Source organism: Morus notabilis, unplaced genomic scaffold, assembly GCF_000414095.1.
Source record: "Morus notabilis unplaced genomic scaffold, ASM41409v2 Scaffold1412, whole genome shotgun sequence".
Lineage (NCBI taxonomy): Eukaryota > Viridiplantae > Streptophyta > Magnoliopsida > Rosales > Moraceae > Morus > Morus notabilis.
Genome location: NW_010362216.1, coordinates 272922 through 289267, shown reverse-complemented (window position 1 = coordinate 289267; position 16346 = coordinate 272922). Strand labels below are relative to the sequence as shown.

The following is a 16346-nucleotide window of genomic DNA, read 5'->3' as shown; positions in this document are numbered from 1 at the left end:
TTCCTGCTTGGCTTTTCTGAATCCGACGAACTCCGTGAATGCGCTTTTGGATGATCAATTGCTTGCTCCATCGTTTGGGACAAACTGTTGAGTGGAAACTCAGTCACCGAACAAGGAGGTTTCAAAGTGCTGCACTTCTGAAGATAACAGCCTTGTGACACGAAATGATTACTGCTACTCCCATCTGAATTCGGAAGGTTTTGAACTTCAGAGAGATTTCTACACCTGACCTCTCCATTCATCTCTTTCTTGACTGGCAATTGCAATGAATAGGCCCTGAGAACGTGTGAGGATTCAGAATTGCTTGATAAAGGGAGACCTGTTAGATGTCCATGAGGTTCATCTGTGGAAACAGATTTATGACACACATCCTTGCTCTCCTGAAAATCCAGTGTTGATGGTGTTTTACCTTCATTTCCATTTTTCTCACATGGAATAGCACGGGAATCCAAAGAGATGGAATTTGCAGAAGCAAGAGAAGTTTCCTGCAACAACGAGGTGGCACAAGACTTGTCCTTGGAATTCAACTCAACAGAAACTTGATACGGGAAGTCAGGGTTCAGATTGAAACCTGAACTAGAACTTCTATCAGCAGCCAAGTTGGAAACATTTCCATCTATATTTGATAAGCCACTTTGCCCACTCGTACTAGCAATTCCTTTTTCATTCAACCCCTCCTCAACTTTCTTTCCAGGTCCATCAGAGGAAACTTCAGCCACAGGTTTTATCCCAGCCACAGATCCAACATTAAGAGATTCAGGATCATTTCCCTCACAAACAGATACAGATTCTGCAACAGAAGTCCCCTGTTGAGCTACATTTTTCATTTCGGCGTCCATAGTAACCAAAACCGATTCACTTTCCCGAAGAGGCAGTGTCTCTGACTGTTCATCAACACCATTTGTGATATTGCTATCGCCATCAGAAACTACATTGGGCCTACCCTGTGTTTGACATGCATCAGATCCATGAGATTCTGATGTCCTGGCATTTTGTTTATGATCTAGTAGTTCCCTCTCATTTTCTCCCTCAGATCTACTCACTGTATTTGGTGAGTTCAAGGTCTCAATGGGATCAGATTCATCAAGGTTCATCGTCATGGTGGGCAAGGGCAAGTCCTCGTCCATTTTAGAACCTGACTTATCACTGCAAATACCTGAGCCAGTTTCTGGAGCACATGCATTTTCAGAACCACTCCCACTTCCATTAGCATCATCACCTAGAGACGTTCTTTCACTTCCTAGTCCAGGATGTATAAGATCAAGCCCAAGACACTTTCTAGCCTTACTAAAGAAGACCTTGCACTGATCCCGGGAACGCGTTCTAACACATTGTGATATCTTAGAAAAATCCCTACCACATGATGAAACTGCTTGAACAAAGATCGATTTTTCCTCGTCTGTCCAATCAGTAGGATCCATTTCTCCACAACTCTCATCAGAACAAGTCTCGTCATCAACATTCTGTGTAACATCGGGCGTCAATGGCCGTCTAAGTACAGAATCAACTTTCTGGGACTTCCACTCCTGATAGCCCTCCACACGATCAACAGAGCTCGTGATACATGAACTCATTGCCTCTGATGACAAGGAACCACAAATACCAGCCAAAACATGAGCAGCAACTGTTTCTCTTTCATTCCCAAGGACATCAAAGTTACACGACCTTTCAACCATGCCATCATCACCCCATGATGCTTTAAATTCGCTGAACCCTCCCAAAATCAACCTTCCAGAACACGTCTGTCGACTTCTCATGTTAGCATCAGCATTGGCTGCCATAGCTGAAGCTGCACCCAGAATATCAAGGGAAGCCGCATTCCTCTCACGATTCCATTTTTTCCCGGATGGAATTAAATAGCTCGCATTAGATAAGGACTTCTCCTGCTTACCAATATCCAACTTCTTTGTTTTCTCAAAACAGGCAAACTTGTGATTTTTGTAGTAAAACTCAACACAGTCTGCGGTTGTCTTGTGTTCAAGAAAAAAAGCAATTCTTTTGAAATCCTTCCCACAGGAGGCCAGCTTATCCATAAAAATCTCTTTCTCTTCAGGTGTCCAAGGGTTAATCAAAGCCCTTTCCTTCTCAACAGCGAGGGGATCCTCAACTAATCCATTACTAGAGATGAACCTCGACATAATCTTCTCCTTTTTGTCCAAAATTAGGGCAGGCATCTTTAAGCTGTTCCTATAAATCTTGACTTGCGGATCAGACAGCAACTGACTTGCAAAATTGATAATTTCTGTTGTAGGCACTAAACTCAGATTGCCTGCTGCAAAAAGGAAACGGAGCTATTAGAGGAGAAAATAAGGGATATCATAATACGAGATACATCCTAACTACAAACATTAGCCTTAAACACAAAATAAACACTAGAAGAGAAGCATACTACAGATAATATTGGACTTTATTTCTTGAGTGAAGCTTCTATTCAACTTGCAAGCTAATAGAACTAAGAAAAGAGAGGAGATGTGTATCAGCATAAATGATTTACCAGAGTCCAGACAGCATACACCACATGGAGAGCTAAACTCTGCCCACCCACACTTAAATTTTCAACCTAACCTTACCATGAACACATCTGCTTTTAACTGCACTTTTTATTGGTTCTATCCCAAAATCCTGCTTTCTCCTCACAAACAAACATTGCATACTATAGTAAAATTATTTTTGCAGCTAACCAAGGTCCAAACCTAGAACAAACCAAACACACAGCCACAGTCTGACACTTTGTCAGTGGAATTAGTTCAAGAGAAGACCATTAGCAAGACCTACAAAAATTAAGTAGACTCTTTTAAATCTGTTTTCTAACCGTTTAGAAAGACTCAACTCAAGGATCACTCAAGTGCACAAACGAAAGCAAACATAATAATAAACATTATTAAAGGGGGCAACAGATAATATGCAACCAAAATAATGGTTATATGAACCAAATTTCAAATAACCTGTCTGTATGGACTCTCCTCTCTTATCATATTTCACAAAAGGGAAGAGATATAATAAATATATATATATATATATATATATAGAGAGAGAGAGAGAGAGAGAGAGATCCTCAAATAATCATGTTACCAAGGTTTAGGTTGTTATACGACCAAATAACAGAAAATGGATAACAGAAAAGAAAAAATACGACAAATGAAAGACCAGAAATGAAAACAAATTTCAAGCTCCAGCTCCAAAAGCAGAGCAGCAGCAGCAGTAACTCCATTTCCCTGCAGGTAGCTCCTATTCTCCCTTCATATTTATAGTTCTCATTTTTGGTTCCTCATCCTCTCCCTTCTCTTTTCAAAAACATTTGGGGTAATTAAAGGATCAAAACAAAATGCCATTATAGAACACAAACAAGGATTGGGAAAAAAAATGTGAAAAAAATTGACATACAGCCTAATACATAATATAGAAAGAGGGAATTACTATATGCCCACTGTTTAGTATGCTACATGGATGACAAATGAAGCTGAATAATGCTGGTTTGGTTCTTTTTAATTTTTGCCTTCTCTTATTTGAATGGTCAAAAACAGAAGCGTAGCTTTAAACTCTTTCCGTGTCTTGTAATTTGCGGCTTGTTGAGGTCTTAGCTAAGGACTTAGGAAATGTGACTGATTAATACCCACAAATTTAGATCATATTCCCATAGTTAATTTTTTTCTCTTCTTTTTACTACTTTTTCCTCTTTGATGATCTGATCCTAGACTAATAGTATAATACAACACAACTAACTTTATGATTAGATAAGTATGTTAAATTGTTATTAAGTTCTTTTCACATTCACTTAAGATTGTGTTGATATCACTTGAATAGGGAGCAAGAAGAAAAAAGTGATGAACGAAGAAGACTGGAAAGATGATAGACTAGATATGATGATTCCGAAACTCCTATTACGTGTTTTATGTGTCTTCTGTATTCTAAGATCAATTAAAATTATGTTTTCATTGTTTGTGAATTTTTTTCTTCATTTGAGGCTTATGATGATTCTGAAGCTCCTATTATGCGTTTTATGTGCCTTCTGTATTCTGAGATGTATTAAGATTATGTTTTCATTGTTTATGAATTTTTTTCTTCATTCTAGGCTTATGTCTCACCTCGATTAGGCAAAACACCTTGGTTCCTAATATAGCTTTTTTAACCATTGAACAAAACAAGACAAACTATGAGACTACAAACTCTCGCCTAAGACCGCTTGGTCTAATGGCACGGGGGGTTTGGGTAAGATGGGGTTCGGGAAAATGCGGGTTTTAATCCCGTGTTGTATAAAAAAAATTAAAAAAAAAAAAGAAAAAGAGTAGAGACTACAACCTCTCATAATATTCTTAACTAGTTTCGTTAATAAAGTTTTGTTTCCTATTAAAAAAATGAAACTACAAAACTCAATTCAATCAGAAAGCGGGCTGACTTCGTTGAAGATATAAATCCTAATATTCTCAAGGGGGTCGAACATTACATTCTGATTATATTACCGAGATAACAAAATCAAAACTACCTATAACTATTTTTTTTTAATGAATAAATAAAAAGGAAAGAAGAGGCCATTGCTTACCAGGTGAAGAAAAACGAGAACGGATGGAAGATCGATGCTTCTGATACCCATTATGCACTGACCGCAAGCTTAATTCAAATTTTTTCTGTGATTTGGCACGGTATTTCCTTATAGATAGCAAACGCATGTCTTCCTTCCAGAGGTGTTGAAAGGCTTTGAACTTCATGGTTATAACTCTCTCCTTAAACTTTAAAAACCGCTTCCTCATTGCAAATTTGTCTTTAACAAGTGTATGATGCTGTGAGGACGAGGCACTATCAAATCTACAAAAATCTAATTTAACATCAACTTTCGGCAATAGCTTCTTAAATACTTCATGTGCTGTTTTTGCTAATTCTTTATTGCACAACAAAATTGCGCCATGCAACATATCTTCTCCTTCAGTACATGAACCCATACAATTGGAGATAGGTGCAATTGTTTCAACCTCTGTCAGAATACCATCATCCGCATAAGTGGAAGGACCAGTTTTTCCCCCTCCCGAATGCACTGCGCATTGCACCTCCTTGTTCAACAACTGATTGTGATTCAAGTCCTCTGCAACATGATTCAACATGTCAAAAGAAGAAACTTTCTTTGCCAAAGACAGAGGCTCAACAAACTTCGACGTCACAGTTCCAGGACTATCAACATCCTCGTCTTTATTATTTGTGCGAATTTCTTCCTCGCGGCCATTGCAAATAGGTATCTCCTCCACAACTGCATCCCTGGAAGAAACAATATGCAATAAAGCCGGACGAGGAACCGAATTGGTAATATCTAGATCCTCGCTTGATTTTAATTTGTTCTCCAGAGGCAAAGAACTGGAAGCTGATGGAGAACTGCTTCGAGGAATGGAGTTCAATGACTTGAGTTCATTTTCAAGTGAATCAATTTCAGATTCAGTCACCTCCAGTGTCTTTGAAATTTCACCCTTCAATATAAGCAACTTATTCATTGCAGTAGACCTCACAAAACTAGAGTCCATTGAATTCGGATCATCTAATTGTAGCAACTCAGTTAATGATGGCCCCAAGTTAGCCACTGAGCTAAAATCCAATTTCTCTAAATTAAAGGGGGATCCTTCACAAGGGTTCTGAGCCACAGGACCAGGTGAGCCACATAAATTACTAATATCATTATCGCTATTCGCTGCCTTACCAAATGACTTCTCCTCAACACCTGTTAAAGCACGGAATGGAAACTTAAAAATCAGAAAAGGCCCCCAAAGAAGATTAACAAATGGAAATCGGCTGTCAACATTCAATAAACATTCCAGAGCTTTCCGCAAAACAGACAACAATCACAACAGATTCCTTTTTTCTTTTTGGCTTGGACAATCATAACAGAATTTACTGTAGAAAAACATGGACAAAAAGCTTCAAAGAGGTGGAGTTGCGGAGTTATAGGAATTAGATCGACTGATACAGCCTCTTGACAATAATATTTAGAATTATAAAGCTTTTATTGTAATAAGAAGTTACATCTGTTCAAAAAGCTTCAATTCAGAAGCAATAGGCACGCAGCAATAAATTTATAACAAAACACATTTTAACTCCGCCAGATATGTTTAAGGCCAAATGTCAGAAGAGAAAAGAGGGCAAAACAATATCCAATGGACATTGAACACCAATGATGCAAACTCAAAATTTTATTTCATACAAAAGGAGAGCAGCTCCCGTGCATATGGTGTATCCAGAAAATTCAATAAACATCTATTTCACAAAAAGTGTGACCAAAAAACACTAATTGTACGAACTCAAAAAATTCAGACCATTATACAGTTTTTATCTGAGCCAGAAAAAGATATAAAATAAATCAAACTAACAACTAACAAGAGCCATCTCCTCGAGGTAGCAATAGTTCAAAGGCACAGAGAATTTTAAACTTTTCATCTTGGTATCACAAAACCTTGACCATTAACTTAACGGCCAGGTCCTAAAAGAGAAAAAGTACCTGCCAAGAATGGATCAAAAATGGCACCCTTGATCAAATATGGTACTTTTTGGAACACTACCTAAAGTCAATACAATAAAACCATAGAATATGCTACACTAGTACCCTTCCTCACTTACTTTGATAAGACAGATATACAGCTTACAGGACTCACTAAATCTTAATCAAGATCTCACTCAATACCAAATGCCGAAATCAACTAATCACTTGCAACTTTTCGGAATCACTTAAGAAACTCCACATTTATCTCAAAAAAAATGAATTATTATAGTAACAGAAGTAGAAACTCAACAATGTACCTGGTGAGGAACTGCAAGCAACAGATGATGGAGTAGCAGGGGATGCACAATCTGAAAAACTTGTAACTCGTGGACTTTTATCAACCAAATTGGAACTGAAAGAATGGGAAGGTTCCACATTGCTGACAGCAAATACAGTCTCATCTTTGTTCAAGATAACCTCAGGACCATCGACTTTCTTTTTCTCATACTTTGCCAACCCCTCACCCCATCCAAGGCGTGGTTTCTTCCGAGAATTTGTCTCATCCGAAGGTGCGGCGGATGTCACACAAGCATTAGCATCCCCCAAGGGAGACTGGACTGGAGTAACATTTTTAGTCTGAGATTCAACCTTTGCTTCACTTAAATCTATAGCCCCAACACTCTTAGAGCTACTCAAATGGCTGAAACCCGAACCTCGTGAAGACAAGCTTCCAGATCGAGTCCACTTGATAGGCTTCCAATCATTCAAGCCCAGAGAATTCTCCCTGTCACATTTCTGGCCTGTGACCAACCCATTAGAGCCACCGATTCTATCATGTTGGTCTTTCAACTGAATCTGATCCCACGTGTTCCCAAAGCCACCATTCGAATGAGACGAATATGCTGGCATTTCATCACGTGACTTTAGTTCATTGTTCAGATCGTGTGCTCTTCCTGGCGTGTTTGAAAACCCATTGCTTTCCCAAGAGTGACCTCTCCATTCTCTTTGGTTGTAAGACCCTCTATTTTCTCTACTATTCCTGCCATATTTCCCTTCCCGGCGCGAAATAGAAGACCGGTAGTTCTCATCTTCCAGCACCTTCTCACTGCACCGAGAAGGTGCATACCCATGGCCAGACTCCTCAGGGAAAAAGTGCCAACCACCCTGCTTACCATGACCTTCAGAAAATATTCCAAAAAGAAAACAAAAAACACCCAAAAAATCAACAAAACAAAAGTATAGATTCCAATATAAGTTGAAAAGAAGGAAAAGCCAGTTCCCCCTCAGTGGTTCTTCACAAACGAGAGGGATAATAAACGAAAAAAGGAGCAGAAAATCCTAGATCTATGCAATACCCACAAAAAGTGAAACGCGGAAAATAATTCTCAATAACCATCAGCAAATTCTCATCTCAAAAATATAATAAACCATCAAAGGGAATAGAAAGTCAAAATTTCTACATCCATCTTTTTGTTTGTTGTTCGAGCAGCCCAGAACGATTTGAAAAAAAAAAAAAAAGAAAAAAAAAACCCCAATTAAAAACGGAAGCGGAAAAAAAAACCCTTAAAGCCAGCACTTTCATCAAATCAAAAAAATTGTTTAAAAAAAAAAAAGGAGAGAGGGAGAGAGACAGAGAGAGAGAGGATTAATGAACATACCTAAAGGTCTCCGAAAATCTGCAGATCCCCAGCGATTGAGGTCGCGGGAACCGTGATGGGATGAGTCCCTCCATCTGGCGACGGAGCCAACGGACTCCGACCTCTCGTACTTCCTCTCCCTGAAGAAGTCCTTCCGATCCCAAGGCAATCGTTCAGGCGGCATCAAAACAAACACAATCGCATGGGCAGCCACGGCCCCGCCCCCCAATCAAAAACCTTCCTCCTCACAAACCCTAACAAAAACTCCCAAAATCAACCGTCGCCGCCTCCGGATCTCCCTAAAACTCCCCGCCCTGCCCAACAACAAGCCCGCCGTCTCAACCGAACGGCAATCCGATATCCCTCTCCGACAAGAATCTAGGGTTCCGAACAAAATCCGCAATGAAAATCACGCCAAAAATACTCACAAAAGACGAAAGAAGAAGAAGAAAGAGAACAGAAGATACGAACCTGAAGCAGAAAAGCGAACCGCGTTGGATTTTCTTCTCCGAAATCAGATCAGCAAGAAGAAGAGGAAGAACAGAAGAAGAAGAAGAAGAAGAAGAAGAAACTCTCTCTCTCCTCTCTGTTTCCCTCTCTACAACAAGTTATTCTGATTCTCTTTCTCCTCCTAGGGTTTCCTAATATCGTTATCTATCTCCTTCCTTCTTCGTCTTTCTCCTCTTTGCCTTCTTCTGTTTCTCTCTCTAGGATTTTCTCTCTATCTCTATCTATCTAATCTAAAAATAATAAAAAAAGGGAAAATAAATAAAAATGAAAATGAAAATACGAGAAAAATGAAAATGAAAATTTTCTCGCCTCTTTTTCTTTTGGCTTTGGTGGGAAAATTGCCTGTGGGTTGTGGGGCGAGAAAGTGAGGGCGTGACCGATAAGAGACAAAGAGCACCTTGAGAGAGAAGGTAGAGAGAGAAAGATTGATATCGGATCTCAACGACCCTATTAAACTTCATTCCAATCCCGCTCTCGCGTCCGCAAATTAAAAATGTAAGAATATTTTTCAAAATTACTTTTGATTTTTATTTATTTCTCTGTCTCGCAAATCTTGTTGCTTTTATACAAAATATTTTTTCTCTCTCTATTCCCTACCAATCAACTTTTTCTTTTTCACTTTGGCCCCGCTTGTGTCGTCGTTTTAAATTTTCGAATTCCGGAAACGCCCCTGGGCTGTGGAAGTATTTACTCAGAAGGCGGTGGAACCACGCGCCTACAATTTTCTTGAAGTGATGAAATGACGGAGTAGACCTTGTGGTTATTGGGAATGTCGATGCTCACGTGGCGCGCTGATTAAGGCTAATCGGTTCGTGTTTTAAATTGGGTTGGTGCGGTTGACCAACGATTCATGAGAAAATTATAAAAATTGACTTTTAAACGCATCATTTTAAAGTTTTGCCTTTTATTTATAATTAATTACTTCTTTAATGATAATCTATCAAATTATATATGGTAATATGTCAAATTATACTCGTCATTGATTATTAGAGACTCGTTGTTAGTAATTAGAGACCTGCTGTCAACGTAATTTGTTAAATTATAGATAATAATATGTCAAATTATTTACTCTAAATGATAAAATTTAATAGGACAATGTAAACTCAAAAATCTTTAATGGTATTATTTTAAGGAATATTTGTTAAAATTATATTTATATCAAAGTGAAAAAGAATTGGTTTTCTTTTTCTTCTTTTTTAGGGAAAAATGGTTTATAAATTTTAGAAGGGTTTTTAGCACAATTGATTCTTAAACTTATCGTGGTTTAGTAAATTATTCTTTAAACGTTTAATTATGACAATCAACTCTCTGAATTTATAAATTTGTTACAATGTGCCCATTTTACTAAATTTTTTTTATTAAATTTAAAGGATTAAAAATTGAGAAATTGAAAGATTTATGTTATATTTAAATTAGAATGTTGAGATTTTTCATTGAACGTGCTTTTTCAACACTAATATAACACAATCATGTCGAAATGGGGCATATTATAATAATTTTACAAGTTAATGGGGTAATTTATCAAAATTAAAAATTTATGGAGCAATATGTTAAATTACAATAAGTTTTAGGGGACAAATGTACTAAAATTCATTTTAAAAAGAATTTTTGTGTATATACATTGGGGCCCTTTACAGTGACACCCATACCCACAGTGCTTTACCAAAATTATTTTGACGCCCATTTGACCAATCTAATGACATAAGCACTCTTTGTCTCAAACTTTGTTAAATTTATGAGAAATGTCAATACTACTCCTTAATATTTGCTTTCTTTCTTTTTTAATTTGACTTTTTTAACTAAAAAAAATGTGTTATGATGTGTTGTAATATTTTTTAAAAAGTTAATGTAAAAATATGTTAAAAATGTTAATTTATTTAATTTTTTGTGATAAAATTTAAGTTTAATTTAAATTTCATTTTTGTTTTATTATTAGAATAAAATTATATAATTTATTTTATTATTTAATCAAATTAATTTCGTTATAGTATTTATTTTAATTGGTCCTAATAATGCGCCAAATAATAAATTTATAATTGATATGCTATAGTGGATGTAGGACATTACTAAAACAAAAGATCTTTTAGAGAAAAAAAAAGAAAATATCTATTTCTTTTTATTAGAGTGAAAATTATCAATACAAATATGTAAAATTAACTAAACTCTTTTTTATGCTAAATAAGGGTAAAAATGTCATTTTCATATAACATATAAATTTTTTATACATGTTGAGGCATTTTTGGTATTTTTTAAAGATTTTAACAGTGAACATTCACTGTTAACTCACATCAACTAACGGAGGGGGTGTTTGTGTAATTTTTTTAAAAAGTCGACGGTTCTGACGTGATTAGTTTTGGTTAAGGGAGTGTCTCTATTATTTTAGCAAAACACAAAAATATTAGTGTAATAAGCCCTATATGTTGAGGTACATAAAGTACTAGAAGCAAGCATACAAATTTATAACGACAAGTGATAGTGATATAGCGGTGGATGATGATCTATTAAGGGTTTTTCACTTATTTTTTGGGCCCTGCTTCCCACTGTTCCTAATAAGAGTCAACTTGACAAACATGGATTAGGTTCATTCATAATATTTCTCTGTGTGAGGTTCAATTTTATTGTAATTCTTATTTTTTTCAAGCTGGTATTGTGTGTGTATAAATAGCAGATATTGAGCTCATTTAGTTTGTTGATTCGAGTTTTTAATTCGAGTTTACATGTAACTTTATGTGAGAGTTTTTTACTGTAGTAAAAAAATTAGATGTCACTGTTTTTTAAAGCGTTTTGCTACATTTCTGAGAGTATTTTACTATAATAAAACTCGAATCGATGAAATGAACGGGACTATTGTAATTCTTGTTATTTGGATAAAACACAAAGAAACAATCCATAGGCAGATTGATCATAAGAATATTTAGAAGAAGGTAACCTTATTAAGTGAACCTCATAAAGTAACCTCAACGAGATAATGGTGGAACAAAAGAGAAATTATGGGTATTTAAATACCGTAAGTGTACCCCACTTGTGTTTTCTATGCTAGATAGATAGTATTAAGAGGGGCAGAAACCCCATTTGTGTTTTCTATGCTTTAAGAAGTTAGCATGTTTTCTTGTCAAATCAACATATTAGCCTTATAAAATTTAAGAAAACCCATTTTATTCCCCCGTAAAATCTACATATTTTTTTAATTAGCCCCGCAAAAATTGAGGAGAACATTTAACCCTTACCAAATCAACAAATATTTTATTAGATTAACATATGATCCAATCGAAAAACAAAAAAAAAATCAATATATCTGGAAAAATTTTATGAATTTTTTTAATATTTTAATTAGTTTTAAATTCAAATTAAAGTTTAAACTATATAATTACAAAAATACCTTCAAAATAACAAATTAAATGACAATTTCTATTAAAAACTTAATAAAAGGAAGCTTTTTTGTTAACATTTTATTGTTAAGAAGAAATAGATATTACACTTTGAAATTCAAGAATAAAATATTATAAGGGTATAATATAGTAGGAATTTTTGTAATTAATCCTTTTCTTTTAGATCCAACTTTTTTCTTTCCTTCAACTTGCCAATCTTTGAGCGACTAGTTAAGTGCGTTCTTATAGTCAATCAAACCCATTAGGGCAAGTCAATACAAATACCATAAACTTGCCAAATCTTATGCACTCTCCCAAAAAAAAAAAAAAATGAAAAAAGGGGGAAAAAAAAACTAACATTTTCTACAACCTACGAAATTCTAGTGTTTATTCTTAAACAAAATTAAAAAAAAATTAAAAAAACCTTGTGCTTGGTGGTTTAGGTAAATATTATTTTTTGTTTTATACTTAAAAATATTGTGAAAATGATATTAGTTTTGGTTATATTTTATGTGACTACCACGTATCAATCTAGAAATTATAGGAATTATCACAATTCATTATGACATATACATAACAACATTGGTAACTACAAAGATTACTTAAGTTAATTACTTATTTAAAAGCAACACAAAATAAAATAGTGGTCATTTATAAATATGTTTTTTTAGTGTTAAAAAAAACCTATAAATAATGTGATTTTGTAATTTTTATAAAAAAACGTGAATTTGTAATTCGTTAAAAAAATACATTGAAAGAATAATGGTAACAACATGTATAACATTGCTCCTTAGTGTAACACACCGACACATATAAAACATTTTAAGGAAATTGTCCCCACAATTTCCTCGCTTTCAAAGAAATTATATTTTAGCCTCACTAAGTCCAACTATACATAGCTTTAATTTTACACTGATATTCCACCGAAATATTTTTAATACTATAGCAAAATGACAGAAATTTCTATTGAGAGAGGTGGAGAGATATATAAATCACTTCATAATTTGCAAAAGCAATTAAATATCGAGCTTCGGAAGTTTGTGAAATGTCCATAAAATTAAAGTTTGAGAAAAATACATTGTTTGTCATGATTTTGCGCAAGCCTTTACAGTCGATAGAAATGCAAAGAAACATGTATTGCCAACGAAAAAACAATAACTTAAACTAATAAGGGTAAAACCCATTATTATTATAAACGAAAAAAGAAAATTCCTCAAGCTAGAACATTGAAACGTTACGGAGAGCAAGACCCCTCAACACAGCGAAATAAAATGGCAGAAAAGACAAGTAATTGGTAAACACACATAGACGATAACTTGTGTGTGTACTACAAGACAACTCAACTTCTCTCGTAGACCACAACCTTCATAAGTTAGATCGAAACGAAGACTAACGCATCTAAAAACACCTTAAGTTAAGTCCAATGACGATCCTATCCCTACTTTAGATTTGATAAGACAACCGTCCTCTTTTGCGGATGGCACGAACCTCACCCTAAACTGAGCATTCGATGACGAGTTTGTAGATAAACTATAGTGACCAGAGGCCTAACAATACATCGAGCCTCTGATTGAAAATTTCTCTTTTTTTTTTCTCCCTTTGTGTTTTTGTTAGGTCCAGCTACTCTTCATAGAAGTACTATTTTTTCTTAAACTAAAAGTACAAGGAGAAGTATAATATAAATTTTAAAAGCTACAAAATTTAACTTCTCAAAATAATTAAAAACAGAATTAATCTTTGTGTAGTGATTTTTACACTTTTACCGAATACTATTAAATCGTTTTTTGTGCAAAATTCTCTCGTAGACCACAACCTTCATAAGTTAGATCGAAACGAAGACTAACGCATCTAAAAACACCTTAAGTTAAGTCCAATGACGATCCTATCCCTACTTTAGATTTGATAAGACAACCATCCTCTTTTGCGGATGGCACGAACCTCACCCTAAACTGAGCATTCGATGACGAGTTTGTAGATAAACTATAGTGACCAGAGGCCCAACAATACATCGAGCCTCTGATTGAAAATTTCTCTTTTTTTTTCTCCCTTTGTGTTTTTGTTAGGTCCAGCTACTCTTCATAGAAGTACTATTTTTTCTTAAACTAAAAGTACAAGGAGAAGTATAATATAAATTTTAAAAGCTACAAAATTTAACTTCTAAAAATAATTAAAAACAGAATTAATCTTTGTGTAGTGATTTTTACACTTTTACCGAATACTATTAAATCATTTTTTGTGCAAAATTCTTTTTAGGGGTTCTTAAATCAGACCTAAACTGGACCTAAAATGTAGCGATGTTTCCCTCCAAATATTAAATAGCGTTATCGATCAAGAAAAAAAATTATAAAACAAAAATGGGTAATATGTATGCTATTAAAAAATATTTTGATGAAATATGAAATGTATTTTGGTGGAACTCTGAAAAATATTCTAGTCGAATATGAAAGATATCCTAGTAGAATATTAGTGGTATACATGATAAATTTATAATCGATAATATATATAAAATAGTGTTATATTTTTTATGGTATTATTCAAAATTTTCTTTTTTAAAACATTTTTCTCACGTAATATGCCCAGTAAAATTTCTAATTGTAAAATTATAGTTTTGAGTAAAACTTGAATTTTCAACTTTTAAATTCATGCTCGATACTTCAAACTTAAAATCTCAATTAAACCACAAATCAACTACATACATTAATATATAAGTTTATTGTTTTAACTTAAAAAGGTGAATTAAACTTCGTTACAAATGTTCCAACTTCCACTAGCTAGACCCAAAAAAAAAAAAAAAAAACAAAAGCCAAAAGGGTGGGGAATTTTAAAGAAAAATAGTGATACTAAGCTCCACAAGCAAAAACTCAAATTTATAGACCAAACATCAAATACACTTGTAGCTTTTTAATAGATTATCTACAATGGATGGAAACATCCAATCCATAATGTCGAGAATTCGATAGCACCAATGCCGCACAAGAAAATGCTAAGAAACAAATCCAAGGGCAAAAACACATGTAGATACACGAGACATGCATGACAAACACAAAATAAATCGGGATAAAAGCTATTGCTATTATAAACGGTTGATCTTTAAGGCGCTCATAATATTTAGTGCATAGGCTAAGAGTCAATGCGTGAATTTTATTTGAAATAAAATCTATAAGACATAAAAAGAAAAGTATCATTTTGAAAATATTATATGATATTTCTAATATATTGACAGATTGAGTAATAGTGGTTATTATGCCTCGCAGCAATAAATATTGTCCCTGCCATCATCATCTCAGTGTTATTACTGCGAGCTCGTGGACATGAATATTAGGCCGGAAGTAGAGACGTTGGGAACGATCAGAACACCCTTTTTTTATAGTTGAATTATCTATGAATTGAAAATTATGAAACGACTTAAAACCCATAGCTGATTAAAAAAAAAAAAAAAGTTGGGAAAAATTAACACAATGAAAGAAGCATGAAGCACGGCTTCTCCACTTTCCATCAAAAAAAAAATAAAAAAATAAAAATGCATGGCTCTTCACAAGAGAGAAGCATATATATATATAGATATTATTATAACTTGGAAAAAATCGTGTTTTGCCTGTTCTGCTTTAATAATTCAGCCCGACACAATTATGAGAATGTCAATCAGCAATCATTTGGAAAAGTCATATACTATTCCACTGTTTGGACAGTCTTCATTCCAATTATTCATTAAAACAGACAATAATATTGCCTATCTCATGTCGTTCAATACATTTACACATTTTATTACACAGAGGGACCTCTAGCAATTTCTTCAATTTTTTGAGGGAATATTTCCTGTGTTATTATTAGAAGACTATTTATGATGTATTTTTTTATAAATAATATACAATACAAGATGAAACTCATACGCTCTCAAAATCAAATCCCACTTTACGGCGTATTATTATCTGTTTAACTCAGTGGTCATCGACACACATGGTGCATTGTGTTTATATTGTTAAATAGTGAGAAATATTATAGATTTATAAGATTAATGAAATCGATTATATTAGGAAAGAGGCACAATCTTTTTGTAAAAAGAAAAATACTATTGTCACTACTGAGAAAAAATGTGGTTATGACATTCCAATTTGGCTAGTTTAAACTGAAAATACGACCCAAGATTTTATGACTATTTTTTATTTTTATTTTTATGTGGGGTACGTGGTTTGGAAACAAATCTAGCTACCACGCCAACTTTCTTTATTTCGATTTGACGTGGCTATTTATGTACAGCGAGAGTAATGACATACAGTGTACGGTCTTCATTTATGTCATTTTTTCTAATTTTATCAGTTTAAGGCAAGGGTGGGACTTTCTTTAAGTGGAATTTGAAAAAAAAAAAAAAAAAAA

At 34.4% G+C, this 16346-nt stretch overlaps 1 protein-coding gene across 2 annotated transcripts in view; it reads right to left on the bottom strand.

Annotated features, from left to right (window-relative positions):
• Positions 1-8807, bottom strand: part of LOC21396603 — a 10069-nt gene extending 1262 nt beyond the window's left edge. Inside the window, exons 1-5 of one of the 2 annotated variants that reach the window (XM_024167692.1) lie at positions 8566-8807; positions 8116-8472; positions 6775-7635; positions 4541-5701; positions 4-2272 (exon numbers count right to left, since the gene is read on the bottom strand). In XM_024167692.1, coding sequence (XP_024023460.1) covers positions 4-2272; positions 4541-5701; positions 6775-7635; positions 8116-8278 — 4454 coding nt within the window. In that variant the 5' untranslated portion in view covers positions 8279-8472; positions 8566-8807. The remainder of the gene's footprint in view (positions 1-3; positions 2273-4540; positions 5702-6774; positions 7636-8115; positions 8473-8565) is intronic. The other variant, XM_024167693.1, reaches the window with a different exon arrangement.
• Between the last annotated feature and the right edge of the window lie 7539 nt (positions 8808-16346).